Raw genomic sequence first — 20520 nt, 5'->3', positions numbered from 1 at the left:
GATATGACTCAGTAGTGAAGCACATATGAAGCACCTATGAAACCAGGCTTTAATTCCCAGAACCAGAAGCAAATACCTTATTAACATGGCTTTGAGAAGAAAACTTGTATTTCCTTTTTTTAAAAATTAAAAAAGAGAGATTCTGTGGTTTACAATACTATAAATAATGGTTTCTCTCATGCACATAATTCCAATACCACAGCCATCCATCACCAGTGTCCCTACATTCCTCCCCCAAAGACCTCAAAATGCCTTCCTCTCAACACACCTGCCCCACCCCCCAATTGTGTGGTGAGTTCTCCTGTAGAGTTGCCTTAGGACATTTGCTGCTGCCTCGCTATGTCTAAGTGTGTATATGAGACTTACATGTTCTTTCCTTTTAGAGCAAAGTTCAAGATCATATCATTTTATTTTATCTAGTAAATATAAACATTTTCTGTGATTTTAAGATATGTCATTAAATAGGGAGAATATGAATAACTTGTTATAGCTAATGCATCTACCAGTAAATCTAGGTGGTCTTCGTAGATTTTAGCATATATTTAGTTTGCTGTCAAATGCAAAGCACAGCTTTTTGCAATCCAGAAAGGTCTCTAGCATCAAGATTTTATATATGAAAGATCTATTTGTGATTAAATGACCTTCCCTCCTAAAATTGCAAAGTATCATATTATTTTCTCCATTTATATTTCTTTAATCTTGTGTTAAAAGTTATTAATTAAAATAATTGAAATCATGTTTTAAGCAAAATTTTAGAGTGGAGACAATCTTTGTTCTTTATTTACTTAAAAAAGGCAGTTCAAAATTTCTATTACAGAGCGGGAGAGATAGTACAGCAGGTAGGACACTTACCTTGCATGCAGTTGACCTGGTTTTAACCCCTAGTATCCCATATAGTCCTCTGAGTACCACCAGGAGTGATCCCTGAGCACAGCCAGAAGTAAGCCCTAAGCATAGCTGGGTGCAACTCCCCCAAAAATTAGCAAGCAAACAAAAATTGTATTAAAGGGCACAAAAAAATTAGGCTATAGCTTAGCAGTAGGGCACCTGCCTAACATGTATGAGGTCCTGAGTTCAATCTCTGGTGTATCAAAAAAGCAAAACTAACTAAATAAAAGAAGAACACAAAACAAACCCGTCACATAGCAGAGTCCTTCTACACTCTGATAGGGTTTAATACTTATTTCTAAAGATTTCAAAGGAACGGGGTAGAAAATAAAAAGATGGAGAATTCTTTAAAAATTGATGAGTCTTCTCTTGTAGCTTCAAGACCTGTCATTTGTGTAGAAAACGATGCTGATGGGAGCTTTATGTCATTTTTCTCGCATAAGTCACACCGCAGTTATATCATCAGTGATTTCTATATTTTCATACATTAACATGAATTCTAAGACATTGTGGAACAATGTAAGTAGAAACCTTCTAAATGTTATAAATGCCCATTAAACTCTTAAATTATGTCACACCAAAATTCAGAAGTGTATTCTTTTCTTTTAGTTTGGTTTTGGGGCTACACTTCTGGTACAGGAGCTCCACTTCCAGCTCAGGACTCATTCTGGCAGTTCTCCGGGAACCCTAGGTACTGGGGTCTAGACAGGGTCAGCCACATGCAAGGCAAGTACCTGAATTCTGTACGCTGTGTCCAGCCCTCAACAGTGTTTTTCGTGAGATTCATCAGATACAGGTAATGCATTCATGTAGTTAAAAGTCAGAAATCTCCTCTTCACTCTCACTTTCAGGAAGAAAGGTTGGGGCCTCTCAGTAGTGTGCCAGGGGTCAGAGGATCAGCCAGCCGGGCAGGGATGCCCGATGCATGGTTTCTGCCACAGTGGGGACCCTCAGGGTCACCCCATGGTACTTGGGGTTTCCAGGGCTACACTCCGCAGAGCTCAAAGGGGCCTTTGATGTCAGGATGGAAATAGGATCAGACTCAAGCAAAGCATGGGCATGCACACTTTCACTTCTTAGTTCTAATGTGGAAGTCACAGGATTAAGATAACAAATACAATGGGTAGAAACAGATTGAGGCCAAGCATGTTTAATTCCCCAGATAAGAGTTTTTCAAATTTGATGTCCATCATGGAAAGCCTTAAATACATAACACGGAGCGTCTAATGATGGCCAGGCATACCCTTACTCAGAGCCCTCAGCTCCTCTTTCTTAGTTTCCCTTGGAGCCTCTGACTTTGTCTCTTGGCAGCTGTTTAAAAAGTTTAGTCTTTACCAAACTGCCACTTGCAGAGATTTTGATTATCCCAAGAGATGAATATTTATGTTTATTTGGGGATTTCGGGCCACACCTGATTGCCCTTAGGAACTGCCCCCAGCTCCGTGCTTTAGAGGTGTTCCTGGGGGTCCCTGGGGGTCCAGGGGTGCTGGGAGCTAGTCTGGGCCCTGCTGCTTGCAGGGCAGACCCATGCTGCTGCACTCTCTCCAGGATGTATTACTCCAGTACTACTATCACACTAACAGAGCAATAGTTTCTTGATTTTTTTTTCAGTATTCAAAATAGATAAAAATGAAGTTACTTGTCCTCAGTTGATGGATCTCGAGTCTCTGTTACTGTATCTCTGCATGCCTCCCTCTTAACCTTCTCTACCTCCATTACCTTTTTATGCCATTTAGTTCTTTGAATTGTTAGGCTTGCAAAATTTCTTAAGTTCTGATTTTATCTCGATTTGCTCGAGCGGGCCCAGTAACGTCTCCATTGGAGACTTTGTTGTTACTGTGTCTGGCATATCGAATACTCTCTAATTATCTTTTATGGTTCCATTCAGTGTATCTGGCAATTTGCCTAACCCTCCTAAATTGCCTATAATTTGCTAGGTTCTTGGATTTGGCACTGTATATTTCCTAGGTGGTTCTTGACATGCTCATTATATTCTGTCAGGAGCTATATAATGTCTGGGGATAATGAAAATTTAAATGCGTAAGAATAGCCCAGACATGTATCATTTAATATGTACAAAGCAATATTATAAACATTTTTACCTGTGCCAATCATTCATTTTCTTTTAATTTTTATTTTTTGCTTTCTGGGCCACAACTAATGATGCTCAGGGGTTTTTCCGGACTCTTCACTCAGGAATCACTCCTGGCAGTGCTTAGGGGATCATATAGGATGCTGGGGATCCAACCCCAGTCGGCCATGTGCAAGGCAGATGCCATACTGGCTGTGCTGTCGCTCTGGCCCCTGTGCCTTTCCTTTTAATACTCCCCCAAATTCCTTGGAGTAGCTGTGAGAAATTGAGACACAGGAAGGAGGAGTGGAAGACCCAGCGCTGAGGTTTGTTCCTGGCATCAGCTGTGCATGCAGCACTTATGTTCTGGCTCTGACATTCCCCACTTCCCTCAGGGTTGTTCCAGATCTGTCCAGCAAATACACGGTCTCAATGACTGAGCAGGTCATAGTGAAGAGTGAGTGTTTGTGTATGTGTGTGTGTGTGTGTGTGTGTGTGTCCCCAGATCACCCCTACTAGTGTGTAGGGCTTCCTCCTGGCTCTGTCTCTGGGGTCACTCTTGAAAGGTCACAGGGATCATACGCTGTGCCAGCGATTGAACCTGGGTCAGCCGAATGCAAGGCCTTAATCCCTTGTCTGTATTTCTAGCCCCACTGTATTTATTTTACGAAATGGATTTTTATATGTTTATATACAATATTTATATAATACAGAATTTATGTTTACCATGTTTTATATAATATACTTATAAATTTTGTGTATATTTCATATGAAATACATAAAACCTATATAATTTGTTATATGATATGTATAAGCAGTGAGCTTTAATTTGAGGGTGCCATCCTAGGCAGTGCTGGTGGAGGATGGGCGCTGGTGGAGGGATGGGCACCTTTAGTTCATGGTCTCTTTGCTCCAACTCTGCCTCCAGAGTAATAATAATAATAGGCCTTTCTCCTCTGTGCGAATCACCACCTGCTGCTCTTCTAAGTACGCTTATGTCTGCTTGTAGGGCTCACTGAAATGACCTGTGACCACCACTCTATCTGCAACTCCATAATCTGTTCACATCATCAAAGCTCCTTTTTCTATATAAAGTAATATTTATAAATTCCATGGATTACAAACTCATCTGTTGTAGCCACTAGACTATATTGATATTGTGCCAAGTTACGTGATTGGGCCTAAAAAACAATCATTAACATTTCATTGCTTTAAATCTCTGCTGGACACTGTCCTCTGTGACTGCCTGCCTCTCTATTGTCTACCCCTTCTCCTTCCCTCCCTCCCTCCCTCCCTCCCGCTCACCCACCTTCCTTCCTTCCTTCCTTCCTTCCTTCCTTCCTTCCTTCCTTCCTCCCCCCTCCCTCCCTCCCTCCCTTCCTCCCTCCATCCCTCCCTCCCTCCTTTCCTTCTTCCCTCTTTTCTTTCTGCCTGCCTTCCTTGTCTTGTTTCCCTCTCTCCCTCCCTTCCTCCTTTTCTTCTTTCCTCCTTTTCTCATTTTCTCCCTTTCCTTTCTTCCTTCCCTACCTCTTTTTTTTAGGTGGGTAAATTTTTTGTTTTTTGTGTAAGCATGTTGAACAGTGCCACCCTCGAGAACATCATGCGACGGCTGGAATGGGAAAACATGGGAGTGAAGATAGATGGTTGGCAACTACACCACCTCCGCTTTGCTGATGACATCGTTCTAATAACACCAAACATCAACCAAGCGGCACAAATGCTGAACGACTTTGACCGTGAATGTGGAAAGGTCGGACTACAGCTGAATCTTGCGAAGACAATGTTTATGAGAAACAGCCTTGTTCCTGACGCTCCATTCGCTCTCAACGGAACCACCATCTCCGAATGCAACAGTTATATATACCTAAGTCGAGAAATCAACATGATGAATGACCTGGCACCTGAGTTGCGCAGGAGGAAGAGAGCGGCTTGGAATGCCTTCAAGAGCATTGAAGAAATAACTAAAAGGACAAAGAACCTCCAGCTACGAGCACATCTCTTTGATTCCACTATTCTTCCTGCATTAACATATGCCTCAGAGACCTGGACCCTACGAAAACAGGATGAGAACACTATTCGGGTCTCTCAAAGAGGAATCGAAAGAACTATGCTTGGAATATCACGATTCACTCAAATGAGAGATAGAATCCGGAGTTCTGATCTTCGTCAACGCTCAAGAATCAGGGACGCTGTCTCATTTGCCAAGACATCAAAAATCAGATGGGCTGGACACGTAATGAGGTTTACAGACAACCGCTGGACTAGAGCCATTACTGATTGGATTCCACGAGACATCAAAAGATCACGTGGACGCCCACCTATAAGATGGTCAGACTTCTTCGTCAAGACCCTAAATGATCGGTTTGAGGCTCTACATGTTCCTAAAACGAACAGATACCATTGGGCTACGCTAGCACGCAACCGGGATGAATGGAGACGTTACTGGCACCCGCTCGAATAAATCGATGAATAACGGGGATTAAGTGATTAAGTGATGTTGAACAGTACTTCTTTTTTGCATCTATCAATATTAAAGCCCCAGAGTGCTAGTTTTTTGAGAAATATACTTTAGTTAATTCTATTCTGTTCTAATTAACCCCATCTTATTTGGGTGGAGGATGTTAAAGTTGACAAGATTGTAAATTCCTTCTAGGAGAAAAATGTCTTATCCATCTTCTTATTCATATAGTTAGGGGAAGGGTAGGGGTTAGTAAATATTTGTTGAATAACTAACAGTGACTTGGCAAACATGAGATGTGACCTTTATGGAACTCTTGGAGGTATACATTGTGATTTCCATTCTATAGAAAAAGCCTGGAGACCTTGAATTGCATTCCAACTTCAGGACTCTATATTACACATGAGTACAACACACGAATTTTATAGTCTGAGCATCGAGACATGTGTATCTTCTAGATCGCTTATTGATTTTCTCTGTGTTGTATTATAGTCTAATGATGTTTTGATATAGCCAAATCCATTTTTATTATATTAATAATTATCTGCAATATACTTAATGGGTTTTTTACTTTTATTGAGAACATAGTTTCTTATGAATTAAGGCCTCAGTAGTATTAAGAATGAACGTAAATGATACAGAATATTTTACTTTCTATTAAAATGTCAGTTTCTGGGACTGGAGCAATAGCACAACGGGCAGGGTGTTTGCCTAGCACGCGGCCGACCCGGGTTCGATTCCCAGCATCCCATATGGTCCCCTGAGCAGCGCTAGGGGTAATTCCTGAACGCAGAGCCAGGAGTAACCCCTGTGCATTGCGGGTGTGACCCAAGAAGCAAAAAATAATATAAAATATCAGTTTCCTTGCAGAAATCCCTCAAACATAAACCTTGTCTTTTCTGTGGCTTCTTTTGAATATCAGACTTTAAAATCCATTGATGTTATGAACCTTGTAAATAATCATACATACCATTCTTGTATTATTTCCTTGAAACTTTATTCCATGACCTTATCCCTCTTATAAAAGTTTATGAGAACAGAATCATTTGAATTCTTTCAGAATAAGTATATCCTGACTTTATTCTTACATTACCATCATATTTCCTATCTCTCAGATATTTCTTTTATAGTTTTATATAATTCTATTAAAACAAGGCTAGATGTAAATAAAGTGCTAAAATAAATTTAGGCCTGTATAAATTATCATGATCATGATCATCCTGTTGTTCGTCGATTTCCTCGAGCAGGCACCAGTAACGTCTCCGTCTTCCTTGCCCTGAGATTTTAAAATAACCATTTCAGTGCTCTTTCAGGATTAGGAGAATGAGACCCATCATTGTTACTGGTATTTGGCATATTGAGTACGACACCAGAAGTTTACCAGATTCAGTGTGCCAGGTTCTCCAAAAGAAAAAATAAGATGTCGCGTGGCCGCGAATGCGGCTGCGTGCTTCCAGGAGCTGGGTTTTATAGTCTCTGCGTCTTGGCTGTTGATGGGACCAACCTGGTGCTGGCAGCAGCTGGTGGGTGTGACACCTACCTACTGGAAGATGTGAGGGGGGTCTGGGTAGAGAAGGCCCAGTCCCAATCCGAGTAGGCTTGGAGACCTCAGCCCCAGGACCCGCATGCCTGGGTTCCTCTGCCACTTCTTTCATGCATGAGGCCCATCCAGACGTGTGGAGAGTGGTCCCAGCATGGCCGTGGCTGGCTCTGGAGGACCTCAGCTGCTGATGCTCTGCTCGGGGCGGGGTGGAGGGGTGAGAAACTCAACCCTCCCCCCTCCAAGGGGCCCCGTGAGGACAGCCAGGCGCGGGGGCAGGAGACTCTGTATAAATTATTTTATTATTATTATTACGGTCCTCCCGTTGTTCATCGATTTGCTCGAGCGGGCCCAGTAACGTCTCTATCATGAGACTTCTTGTTACTGTGTTTGGCATATTGAGTACATCACGGGTAGCTTGCCAGGCTCTGCCGTGAGGGCGAGATACACTCAGTAGCTCTCTGAGAGGGGCAGGCTTCCTGAGAGGGGCAGGCTCTCCAAGAGGGGCAAAGGAATCGAACTCACATTGGCCATGTTGACTGCATGCAAGGCAAACGCCTTACCCGCTGTGCTATTGCTCCAGCCCCTGTATAAATTATAAATTAAATAAATTTATTTTATATATATTTTATGTAATGATATGTTCTATGTTTATATGGCTGTATATCTTATATATTGTTTTTTATCCTGTTCCTCTCTTTACAATATTCTTTTCACAATCTTAAGTCAAACTAGTGATGCAGTTATTCAAATATTGTATCCCTGCATATAGATCATGACCCCCAAACTAAATAATTAAATGAAATAAAATAAATAAAATTCTGTCATTGCCAGAGTAGAATTTACAGCATACTCAGGACCCATAGAAGCAGAGGTTGACCAGTTGGCTTCAAGTACATTCCCAAGACAGCACTTTCAAATGCTATTCTTAATTTTCTCCTCTTTATTTCACTAATGACTTTTAAAATAATATGCCATTTCTCCTCAACTCTCAATCTTTCCTCTTCCTAGGAATTGCAGAATGTGGTTCTTTATTTAGAGGAGTACTTGAGAAAATTAAGTGTCTTCTGGGGAGAGCAGAAGTGTTCATGCTGTTGATGCATTTTGCTCCATGGTTTGCTGGTAGAACAGCACCTACAATAACAATAGAACATTTAGAAACATGCTAGACATGCACGGTTGCTCTGTTCCTTTTCTTTTTCTTTTTTAGATGACAGAAAGCTGAGTATGGGGTTCAAAGAGTTGCTTTTCCTTGCTGACTCTTGGATATGAGGTTGCCTACAAGGTGCTCACTGTCAGAAAGAAATTGTGAAACGTGCTTCTTCCTTCCCCATGTTTACTTACTCTCTTGCTTTTGCAGTTTTCTGCAAGGAGAAAGGGATAACAATTCCCTGCTCCCATAGTTTCTGTCAATCTTGCACAGAGTTTTATTCACTTTTTGCCACTCTTTCTGACAACAGAGATGCAGATTCCTTCACTGGGAATAGATTAATGACTAGTTCAAACAAAGCGATTGGGATTTAATTCATTATAGCATTTCAGGGGTAGACTTCCAAAATTCCCTTACTGAGTAGTTTATATCAGCTATGTGTTTGTTGATTTAATGACAGAATTGTTAAGGGGAAATGTACGAATTGTATATGTACAAAAGAATTTTTTGATAGTGTATTTTACAAAGAAATAGACTGGTTATTTTTGCCCCCCCCCCCCCCAGCCTCAGACTGGGTCATGCTCAGAAATGACTTTCAGCTCTTCACTAGGGAGGAAACGCAGGGGTTCCGTTGACTGTGCTCAGGTACTGCAGGCAAAAATGTGCTTCAGCCTGCTGACCTATCTCTCTGGACCCTAAAACACAAAGATGTGCTTTTTTGGGGTGGGGGGTGGGAGTAGATAGTTTGGCCACACACAGTGTGATCAGGAGTTATTTCTGATTCTTTACTGGGAATGAAATTGGGGTCTGAGATATGCAAGCACCTTAACCCCTATGCTAATTCTCTTTCTCTCAGAAATGAACTTTAAGGAAATGGATTGAAATGACCTGATAAGATTGTTCAGTAGATTTCCTCTGGAATTTCTAAGTATCATTCTATTGTTTTTAATGTGTTTTTTTTTTTAAGAAGAACATGAGGAAGATTTGATTTCTCTATTCTTTTGAGTAATAAAAAGAGCATTTAGAATAAGTTATCATTCTTCTGTGAGGATTAAAAATGTGTAAACTGGTCACTGGTTGTAAGAGAATGATTGGAATATACCCGCATGGACTGCTTTTATTTCTTAAACAGTGGAAATGTTACTGTTCTCTCTTCAAGCACAAAGGGTTATCTCTGCGTACACGTTATGTACCAGAGCAGCCGGACATGCTGTTGCCTCTCTTTCCTATAAAAAGCATTTCACTTCTGATGTGAACATTTATACATAAAGTGATATGGAAGAAAATAGAAATAAAGCTACTGCAGTCCAGGAGCTTTGGAAGTAAGGTGTTTTTGTTGACAGTGTTCGTTTTTAGTTCAGCAATGATGATCCTGAAGACTCAGTGGGTTCAGTTCAATCTAGTTTAGCTGCACTAAGGTCAGATTTATTGAGTATCCCTCCCTTTTCCGAGCTTGTGTGTTGTCTCCTTTCTTCCTTCCGAATAAGGGGGTTTACTTGTTTCTCACTGCCTAGACTTTTCCCACTCCCTAACCTAGAATTGCATCCTCATTTCTTTTTTATTTAAGAAGCTTCCACTATTTATTTTTCCCAGTTAGTAGATTGCTTTATTTTTTGTTGAATGCTATTTAAAAATCACCGACAAAACATTTTCTGTTAGCTTTGATCAGGTGAAAAAGTTACCAAACTTTAAAAAAATGAAGCACAAATCTTCAAACTTCCGGAATATGAGTGCTTGAAGCATGTGGGAAACATTTGGAATGGAAATTATTGACCTGTTTTCTTTGTGTTTTATTTCACCTACCTAATTACAAGCTTCAGCGTATCAAATTACTCCCCTCTCTGTATTTTAAATACATACTTATTAAAAATTACCATTTACAACCATTTTGTCAAACAAAAATTTGAGTTAGTACCTCTGGTGTTTAGAATAATCAGAGCTAAAGTGAAGTCATTCTTTTGAGTTTTTAAGTAGTCTTTGCCGTCTATGTTCTATATACTTTGGAGAAATTGAGTGATCCAAGAGCCAAGAGATTCTGCGCTTTCCCAAGCTCACTTGGGAATCCTTTTGTCAGCATATTGTCTGAGTTAACTGCTGGGCTCCATAGGTCACAGAAGGTCTATGTCAAACATCAGTCTTTGGCTCTGTCACAAAACTGGTATTGAGGCACAGACCAACTCCCAGAGTACAGAGGTTAAAGAGGCAATTAGTCACTGCAAAGCTGAATTGTGGACTCTTCTGGTATAAGAGAGTCCTTCCTTCTCGGTTGATGGCTGAAATCTCCTCTTCTGGGTGCCTGTATATTTCAGTAAAATAATTAAGCCACCTTAAATGTGAGTTTTAAGTATGCAATGTTGGTTGAATTGTCAGTTCTGACAATAACATCAATGTTATGTCGAATAAGTAGTCCACCTGATTTTCATTTTAGTTGTTTGGAAATTAAAGTAGTTTCTTTAAAATATTTCTAAGTTTGCAGTCAGTGTATTTTTTTTTTAAATCATTAGTTGTAGGAATTTGGAGCTTTTCAGATTTTTTTTTCTAATTATTTTTCAGTGAAGATTGGTCTCTAATGAATTAGAATTCACTATATTGGACTGTACTTCCCTGTGTTTTATTTTTCTGTTTCTTTTAAAGTCCTGGGATCACGCTTCCACACAGTAAATCTTTGTTACATGTGAGATAATAAAATTTTCTCTTCTGCCCTCTAGCTTGCTAAAATATGCCAGACTGCATAAAGATATCACCAGTCTTAACTAGACCAGCATTGTGCCCTTCCTGGATTCCCCCAGAGTTAATTGCTATGAATTTGTGGATCCTGGAAAGCTTAAATGAAGACTATTTCTGAACTTGCCTTATTTCCAAATAGCTACCTGTGGGGCAGGAACAATAATACGGTGGGTAAGGCACTTGCCATGCATGTGACCAACTGGGCTTTGATCCCTGGCATTGCATATGGTCCCCCAAGCACTGTTGGAGTAATTCCTGAATGGAGAGCCAGGAATTATCCCTGAGCATTGCTGGGTGTGACCCAAAACAAAACTACAACTACAACAACAAACCCTAAGTGGCTACCTTTTTCTTCCATTGAAGAACGAACAAACTGTTGAATTAAGAAGCCCTGTCATTAAATATCTTTCTTCTTTTTCTTACTAGCATTTCCTTCTGTTCGGAAATGTAATGATTTGTTAGAGAATTTTAGCAGATATATAGATAGCGATCTTATTTTTCAGTCCCTAAGTATAAATGTTAGTTTGAATAATAACAGCAAAATTAAAGAGTAGTTGATATATCAGGGTTTAAGTTTTATGTCCATCATTGCACAGTAATGTGGTTTTCTGATTATATCTTTTTTTAATTTTGAATACACAGTGTTCATTCAACATTGTTCAATTAAATTAATAAGTAATCAAAATTTTGGATTCCCTCTTGCCTCTTGCACATTCTGAGTAATCTTAAGTAAGGACTCAGCCAGAAACTCATCTGCCTTGCCTTCCTCAAAGCTCTAGTGCTGATGTCTAAGATACTTATTTGATTTTTTGTTGTTGCTGTTTTATGTATTAACCTTTAATAGCATTTCTGTTTCTAGACCCCTTAGTGTGGCGTGTCTCATTTAGAAATTCACTCTTCTCCTTTTGAAAGGTTTTGGTATCTCTGTTTGATCAAATGGACTTCCATTCTTCACTATGTAGGTAGAAAATGCCTCAGTAAGTCCTAATCAGATACTGATTTTTTAGAGAATAACGTGGTAAGTGAAAACATAATGAGTGTCCCAAAGATGATGACTGGTGACTGATAGAGCTGGTGACATTTCACATGCATTTACCCCTGTGGTATATTGAAAATGTGTCTTAAGCAAACACTTTAGAGTTTTAATTGCATGCCAGTGCTTAAAAAATGCATCTCGGGGGCTGGAGCGATAGCACAGCGGGTAGGGCATTTGCCTTGCACGCAGCCAATGTGACCGACACAGGTTCGATTCCCAGCATCCCATATGGTCCCCCGAGCACCACCAGGAGTGATTCCTGAGTGCATGAGCCAGGAGTAACCCCTGAGCATCGCCGGGTGTGACCCAAAAAGCAAAAAAAAAAAATGCATCTCTTGGAGCAAATATTGCTTCTTTGAGAATATCTGCATGAAAATGTACTTGTGTATATTTTGGGCCCTGTGTTGTTAGTGGACTAAAAAGGAACATTTATAAGAACGTGTGCCACAGAGTACAAAGGACACCAGTACAGGACTTTGATGCCTCCTGTCACTTTCTGAAATAGTCCTTTTTATATTTTTATTTTTTGCTTTTTGGGCCATACACAACTGTGTTCAGGGTTTACTCCTGGCTCTGTACTCAGGGATCAGTCCCAGCAAGCTCAGGGGACCATACTGGGTGTCAGGGATCTAGTTGACCACATGCAAGGCAAGCACCCTATGTGCTGTACTATTTCACTAGCCCCTGAAATAACATTTTATTTGTCATATATGCACTTGTTTAAGAGAAAGACAAAATAACTGCACGAATGCTATTTCTGTAACATTAAGGTGTCATGTTAAAAGTACCTATGAATAAATTTGTTTTAAATATAATAAAGGAAAACATTATCAATAGATTCTTGAGTTGACTCCTCTTATGAAAATTTATCTTTGTGCACAGAAATATTTTATACAGTGCATTCTCTAAAACAAAAGTAGAAAAATCATGGAAATCATGCCTATACTTGGAAATCATCCCTATGCTATGCTGTGATTGAATTATTCTTTCGTAAATCTTGATTTGAGACTGGAAAAATCAGTTAACTATTGTTATTCTTTCTGTAAGATGCCAAATTGTCTTTTGATGACTTCTGCTACTATTTAAATGCCCTATATATGATTTAGGATGAACTTTTATAATATAGAACTGGACTGAGTTTCTACTACTTTGTTGCTCTGTATAGATCTTGAAATGTCATATTCTCTCTCTCTCTCTCTCTCTCTCTCTCTCTCTCTCTCTCTCTCTCTCTCTCTCTCTCTCTTCCCTCCCCTCCTCTCCCCCAATCCCCCCATGCTTTTATTCAAGTTCGAATCTGAGAAGGCTTTGTTAGGTTTTTCAGCTTTGAGAAGTAGGAAAATGAAGTTCCATTTTTAAAACCCCTTGAATTGATCCACTTTTGTCATGTTTGCATTTTAGGAAGTTTCAGGTGGGATCCACATGTTTATTCAACCTTAAACATTCCTACTTTCCCATGGCACTTACTTGCCAATTTCTTTATAACTCTCTGTATACTTCTGTTTGAACTCTTATGAGGTGGTTTTTGTCTTGCTCCATGATTTCCCCTCTGCTTGAAGATAGATCTGTTATTCAAATATAGATGTGAATAATGAAAGAACTTCCCAAGAAATTCACCAAGCCACATTCTAATGCATCTGTAATGGGGACATTTCTTTTCACACCTCTGAGGTGATTGAACCTGTCCTTTAAAGGGAGATTTGCAAACCAGGACCTGGCAGTTCCAATTAGCTTCTTTGGTTTTGAAGCACATCACAAACAGTAACAAGGTCTCCTAGGACACTCCTCTTGCAAGCAGTGTAGTCATATTTCCTCATTAGTTCTTTACAATTGTCACTAATGCCACGCTCCAGCTCTTGAGTAGGAGACAAAAAACATTAAAATGTGGTATGTATATAGAATGTGCCATTGTTTTCCATAATTCAAGGTTCTTTTGAATTCCTTTGATAGTTTTGAAGCTTACACAACTTAATTCATTAACCTTTCCCCTTCCATAAATCAGGTAATTAGGAATTTATTGCTAAGGAAACAGATTTTTCCCTCCACTGAATCTTAATCCTGTCTTCTCTTTAAAAAACAAAACCAAGGCTCACAAAAGTAACCTTTTCTGTTGCTTTTCATCAAAGTTTCATCAAATGGTTCAGCTGCCTTTTAGAACATTATCAAAGGCAAATGAGCATAATATTCTGTTATTATGAAAAATCATTCTTGATGCTTTCGATACTTTGGAGGTTTTCTGGCCATTTTCAGTATTCTAAGGCATTTTTATATATGTTCTCCACAGTTGTTATTCACGAAATTTACAATAGTTGCAATTTTAAAAATTTCTCTTCAGAATCCTGCCACAACATAAAAGCAAGAAAATATCATGAGGAGAGTAAACTCAGAAAAAAAGGAAAATGTTTAAATGAAACTTTGGATATTTTATTAGAGAAAATTTTTATATAAGCCGTTGTTTAATAGAGAATAATGATATGGGACTTCAAAGAACGTAGGTGAGTCTTCTGTGGCTCCAGAGAGGTAGGGTAGAATGTATGTTGTCTGATTATTCCCTCCTGTTAAGTAAGACAAGGCTCCCCTTATATTTCTGAACTTGGAAAGATTAATATGCTTGTGTTTTATATTCAAGGACCCTTTTAATCATATTAAATGTTCTCTGTGTTTTCTGACTCTGCCATTTTTCCTGTATTACAAAGTTTTCCTTCAAGTTTTAAAATCTCTTACATAGTCCTGCTTGAAATTGGAAATCTTTGATATGACCTGAAGGAAATGTTGTTCCTGTGGAACTCTGAGCTTTCTCTTCAGAAACGGTGAGAAATAAATAGGAAAATTCTGAATTGTTGATTCAGAGTTTAGAACATTTATAAGACTTCCCCCACCTCTGCCCTTCTGCCCAACCCACAGCAAACTTGTTTAATCACTGAACCTAAATGAATCCTGGGCTGAAGCAATAGTTCAGTTGCTTGGGGGTTGCCTGACACACAGCAGATCTTAGGTCAGTCTCAAGCACTGCACAGGGTGCCCCGAACACCACCATGAGTGATCCCTAAGCCCAGAACCAGGAGTCAGCCCTGTGCACCACTGGGTGTGGCCCCAGACCAAACCCAAACAAATTTATCCTATCTTCAAATCAGAAAGAATAGGAGGTAAAGGTTTACAGTATGGTTACTGGTTGTCTCATCCTGGGTTTTCCTCTTTCAACTGGTGCTGTTTCCCACTCATTTCTTTACACTCTCCCACTAGTGCGTGCTCTCGGGAGCTTGGATAGTTGCGAGCATTCTTCGTTTGTTGCGTGCATGTCTTCAGCGAGCCAACAAGCTCTGGTGTTTACACACTGCAAGTCTGTCTGCAGCCAAAAACGCTTTTAAAACAGGCTAGAACTACCTCAAAGAAATGGGTCCCAGGGTACCTCCTGTAAGTAGATTCTAGAATGGTCTTTAACTATTTCAGGAGAAAAGGCCAGGCTACCGGGAAGCCTAGAACCAACTCATTCCCAATTCTAATGCTAACCAGGGACCGACAGTAGCTCCGTCTCTCTCACTGTGCACCACCGTGAGACACAAGCCACTTCCATTCTCATCTTCCAAAGCAGTAGCTTGTTTTGCTGTTCACTTGAGCCACTCCGTCATCTGCTTTGATATCATGTTGAGAATTTCAGTTTGCATTCACAGAACTTCATGTTTCTTCTATCTTATCTATGAAGAATATGATAATTAAACCAAAATTAAATTTTGCTGTGGATCTTCCCAGGAAAAAGCTGTTTTTCCCCTTCAAGGATTCTTATTTGAATAATAGTTCTGTGTTGTGCATGACACATGACTTCACATACTGACTGTGATTACAGGGTTATTAAAGTATTTGGAAACCCTTATGCAACTGAACTTTAACAAACAGAACAGAATCCTAGCTGATGCTTTGTGAAAGCAAGGCGCTTTTCTCTTGCAAATTTTCTTTTCTGTTTATTAAAATATGAAATGTAAAGGTGTGGCTGGGGATACAGTACAGCAAGTAAGGCACTTGCCTTTTATATGTTGGCCTTGGTTCGATCCCGAGCTCCACATATGGTCCCTGAGCACTCAGGAGTGATCCCTGAGTCTAGAGACAGAAGTAAGCCCTAAGAACGTGGGGTGTGGCCCCCAAAATAAAAAAAAAATAGGATTGTACTCTTGTTTTGAAAAAAATATTTTTTTGGTTTGAAAGACATTGTTTCCTTCTTAATTATGTGTTATCTCTGGGCTCATTCCTCTTGAGTAAGTAATTATATTTTGTATCTGTTCACAGGGATTTGGTGTCTGTGGTTAGGTAGGAAACCTAGTGCTCATTGTCTTTCAGCATTTTTGACATGGTTTCCATCCAAAGATCATGTTCATTTAAATGAATACCAGTTCCTGTTGCTTGTGCAATAGCATTTGATGGAATGTACAGTGAAATCAACATACTGTCTGCTGCTTATAGGGAATGCCTGGTGTATCTTTAATGTCCATGTATGTGTGTATCATATCTAATATGAAACCAAGTGTCAGGAACACAAATTTTCTCAGAATTTTCTTCATAATCTAATATAAAATCATACATTTTGAGCTGTTTGAATAGAGCATGACAACAATGTGCAATTAATTATAGGAACATAACCTCTGATGAATCTGTTGCATTTTGTAATGATCATATCAATTAATGGATCTGCTTGCCTTTTTTGGTAGTTAATAGAGGATGGTGGTAAGTGTATTTTTGTTATTTTTTGTTGGGTTTTTTTTTGTCTTTGTTTTGGCACCAAATCTGACATTGATCAGGGACAGTTCGCGCATACCTTACCTGCTGTATTAATCTCTTCAGTCCGAGGATAAGACCAAGACTTCCATTTTTTTTTAACTCTTTAGAAATATTTTCAGCACTTTGTTTTTTTTCCTTAGCGTGTGAAAATTAAGTATTCTAAAATGCAAATCAAGCATGGCTGTTGCCTATAGTGTTTTATTTCTGGTCTTTTCCTTTTTATGGGTTTATTAAAATGTTACATTAAAACTAGATGGCATGGAATTACATTTTTCAATTTCCCTTCATAATAGTTCTTATGATTTATAATTACATTGTTATTGTTGGGTTTTGTTGACTCACAGAAATGCTTGTTTTTGTATCATAATTTTTTAATTAGGTTTTGTTTGGGGGCCACACCTAACAGTGCTTAGGAGTTGCTCCATGGTGGGGCTTGAACCAGGGTCTGCCATGTACAAGGCAAGCACCTTCCCCTGTACCATCCTCCCAGACCCGTACAGTCTCAAAACTAGCCCAGCTGAATGTTTATACATTTATCCTGAGGAACTTTGAAATGTTAATCAATTAAAACAATATTCTATAAAAATATTTTAAAGAAAAAATGTTTTCTCTGTAACTAATTTAACCTTCAATAATGAATTATGTGAAATAAAATTGTACAAAATCTCCTGACATTTTATTAAGATACCTATAAGGAAGCCAGACAGCAAATAAAATAGATGACAGACAGAGACAGATACTCTGTAATTTCTTGATGGATTATACACAAAGGTATCAAATTACTTGATCCTTACTTCCTAGAAAAGGTTAATGATTCTTTTTGCTTTTACCCTTTTACTTAACTGTTATTTATAAAGATTAAAACAGGGACTGCACTGAAGGACGCATATACCTTTGTCAGTTATGACTGTACAGGTTTTTTTGATATTACAGGGGACTAAGCCACATAATAGACGGTGTAGCTGATCATTATTTTTAAAGTTCATTCAGTTGTGTAGTATAGGTTCTGCTCGGGCTATTAGAACAGATTGCACCATTCAGGGTCTTTTAAAACTTACACAAACCAGCAAAGACTTCAAATCTTTGTTTATTTGAAGACCTATACCTATGAATAAATTTATTTAAAACATTAAGAACAGGGGCTGGAGAGATATTACAGTGGATAGTGAGAGAAGTGCTTAGTGAGAGAAACAGATTTCTTTTATGTCTTCATATGGTATGACATTAGAACTTTTTGTTTTAATCTTGGTGAATGGTTTTATCAAAACATGTATTTTGAGGCAGGGATAAGACACTTCATTGCATTTAGCTGCCTGGGGTTCGATCCCCAGCATCAATAAGGTTTCCAGAGCCCCAGAAGTTATCCCTAAGCACAAAGCCAGAAATAAGCCCTGAGCACAGTTAGTTAAGGCCCAAAAACCAATTAAAACAAAAAACATAAACAAATGTTTAGTTCAAGGGTCATACGTTGCATGTAGCCAGCCTTGGTTTGATCCCTGAAACAATGTATGGTTCCCTGAATACAGCAAGAAGTGATCTCTGGACACAGAGCCCAGAGTATCTCCCCAGTGTCACTGGTTGTGACCCAAATCTCCCCCTAAACACTGCAAAAGTGTTGCAGTGTTAACAAACCACCAATAGTGATGATCAGTAATTGAAATAAGCAAGATTATCATCCATCTGCAATCACCTGTAGTCTACAGTTTAATAATAATTAATTTCATATTATTTTATTATGTACAATATGCGTTCATTATGTGGATATGTACACCAGTGTTTTATTATCATCAGTACCATTACCCTTATAGAGGTATTGATTTTCGTTTTAGCTTTAAAATATGCACTAGTTCCAAATGTACTTAATTAACGTCATTTAGGTATTAGAGCACTTGAGTTAAAAGCAGGGAATATAATATCTTTTCCAGAAACACCTTGAAAGAGGCTTGTTGAAAGAAGAGGGCTGTGGCATTCATCAAAAGCTGACCTCTCTCTGTTAAGCTCTTGGCCAAACTCTTGCTAATTTCACTTGAAATGCATTAGTGTAACTCACCACTTCCTGTGTGTGTTGCAGGTGTGTGGAGGTCATTGCAAAGGAAGGGCAGAACCTGAAAGAGCTGTATTTGGTGTCCTGTAAGATCACAGATTATGGTATGTAATGAGTCATTGTCCTGGTCCTTTTCAAGAATCAAATGTTAAAAAATCGTTGAAAGCTTTTGAAAAAAGTCAAGAGCTACTGTCTCATGGAGAGTATTTATTTTTATATGTGCTAAATCTTGCTCAACCAAAAAAAAATAAAAAAGAAATGGTGAGCCAGAGTAAAATAAACATGCAGATCAATGTATCTCCATGTGTGCCATGTTACATCAGATGCATTTCCGTTGAATGTACGTCAAAGATATACATCTGTGTGCAAGATACACATTTGTACGTCAAAGGTAAATGTTTGTATGCAGAGTTTTAAATTCTCTAATTTTTCAATATTCCTTAAAAGAGAAAAGCAATTTGTTTATAAAAATGTTAATAAAAATTATCAAGTAATCTTTTTGGAGTAATTACAAAAACCTAGCCCTTCATTTTTATTTTTCTTGTTAGTTTGTATATTTAATTTAAATATAGTTTTAACCAGTTATTTGATTTTATAGGAGACTAAAATGCTCTTCTTTTCCCCTTACTTATTTTTTTGTTAATTTACATTTGAGACAATGCTTTCTATTTTGAGTGAAATTAATACTTCATTCATATTTTTTTGGCTTGTTTGTTTGCTTTTGCTAACCTTTATATTTGCTAATAAATGACTTCAATTCTAGCCAATCTTGCTGACCATCTGCTCTGGATGAGAAAGTTGGATTTTATGAGCTACTGAATTATCCTTTGGAAAAACTTTAATAGAGGTTTAATATATTATATTTTTCAATATGGGTAATAGGCCATATGTGTATTTACTGAAAGAGTTTCTGGTTGTTGGGTTTTTTTTTCTAATCACACTATTCAAGGGGAATTATTTTACTATGCTTTTCTTTGTAGTTTGTTTTCTGGTATTGTATGTTAGATTTCCATTTATAATCAGTAAATTTAAAACTTGCAGTATCTCCTTAGTGTTTAGACCTCAGGATGTTTTCTCTGCCCAACTATGAGCATATATATATATGTATATATATATATGTCAATTTATTATTAGCAATTACATTAATTCGTTCCAGGCTCTTCCCTTGGCATTTGGGTTTTATACCTGTAGTCTCCATCTCTCCCTCTCTAATCTTTTCTTATATTCTCCCGTTTATCGCTTTGCTGCCAACAAGAGATTGCTAAAGTCATTATCTCTAGATTACGTTGCTTAGTACGGAATCTTCAAGGTCTTCCTATGAAAAATGTCTCTGAATTCATGCTGCATTCTAGCACTAATTCATTAAGTCAGATAATCCAAAGAAATATTCCAGAGGATACAAGGAAAAGAAAGGCTTTGAACTTGGAATAGATTGGCAATCAGGTTCTCTATGAGTTCTTTGGGCTTTGGGAAATTTCTACTCATCTCTGAATCTGTTTCCTCATTTTTAAATGGGGAGTTAATGTCTAGTTTCATGCCTTTGTGCTCCAGTTAGCCCAGCATCTACTGGTGAGAAATGTTGCTTTCGTATAGAGAGAGGCAGAGAAGATTCAAGCAAAATCCTTTTTGTATACCTTTGATTTTCTTGATCTTTCAAGAGGTTCTTGAAAGTGTTAGTATTGTCATTGTTTATTGTTATGGCAACTATTGTTCAGTGATTCTCATCCATTTGATGTTTTAAGACACCAGGATTTTTTTCTAGTAATGTAGAAAACCATATTAAAACCTTGTCAATATTGTTTACACTTATGTTCGAATTATTTTAGTTGAAGATTTTCA

The 20520-nt window shown here is 38.4% G+C and overlaps 1 protein-coding gene across 1 annotated transcript in view; it reads left to right on the top strand.

Moving 5' to 3' along the window:
* The window catches only part of FBXL17 (F-box and leucine rich repeat protein 17), a 538170-nt gene that overhangs the window by 329069 nt on the left and 188581 nt on the right, over nucleotides 1-20520 (top strand). The window contains exon 7 of the mRNA XM_056139026.1: nucleotides 18709-18785. Coding sequence (XP_055995001.1) covers nucleotides 18709-18785 — 77 coding nt within the window. The remainder of the gene's footprint in view (nucleotides 1-18708; nucleotides 18786-20520) is intronic.

Source organism: Sorex fumeus, unplaced genomic scaffold, assembly GCF_029834395.1.
Source record: "Sorex fumeus unplaced genomic scaffold, SorFum_2.1 ptg000131l, whole genome shotgun sequence".
NCBI classification, from domain to species: domain Eukaryota; kingdom Metazoa; phylum Chordata; class Mammalia; order Eulipotyphla; family Soricidae; genus Sorex; species Sorex fumeus.
The sequence above is the reverse complement of the archived record's forward strand: the minus strand, read 5'-3'. Positions and strand labels throughout refer to the sequence as shown.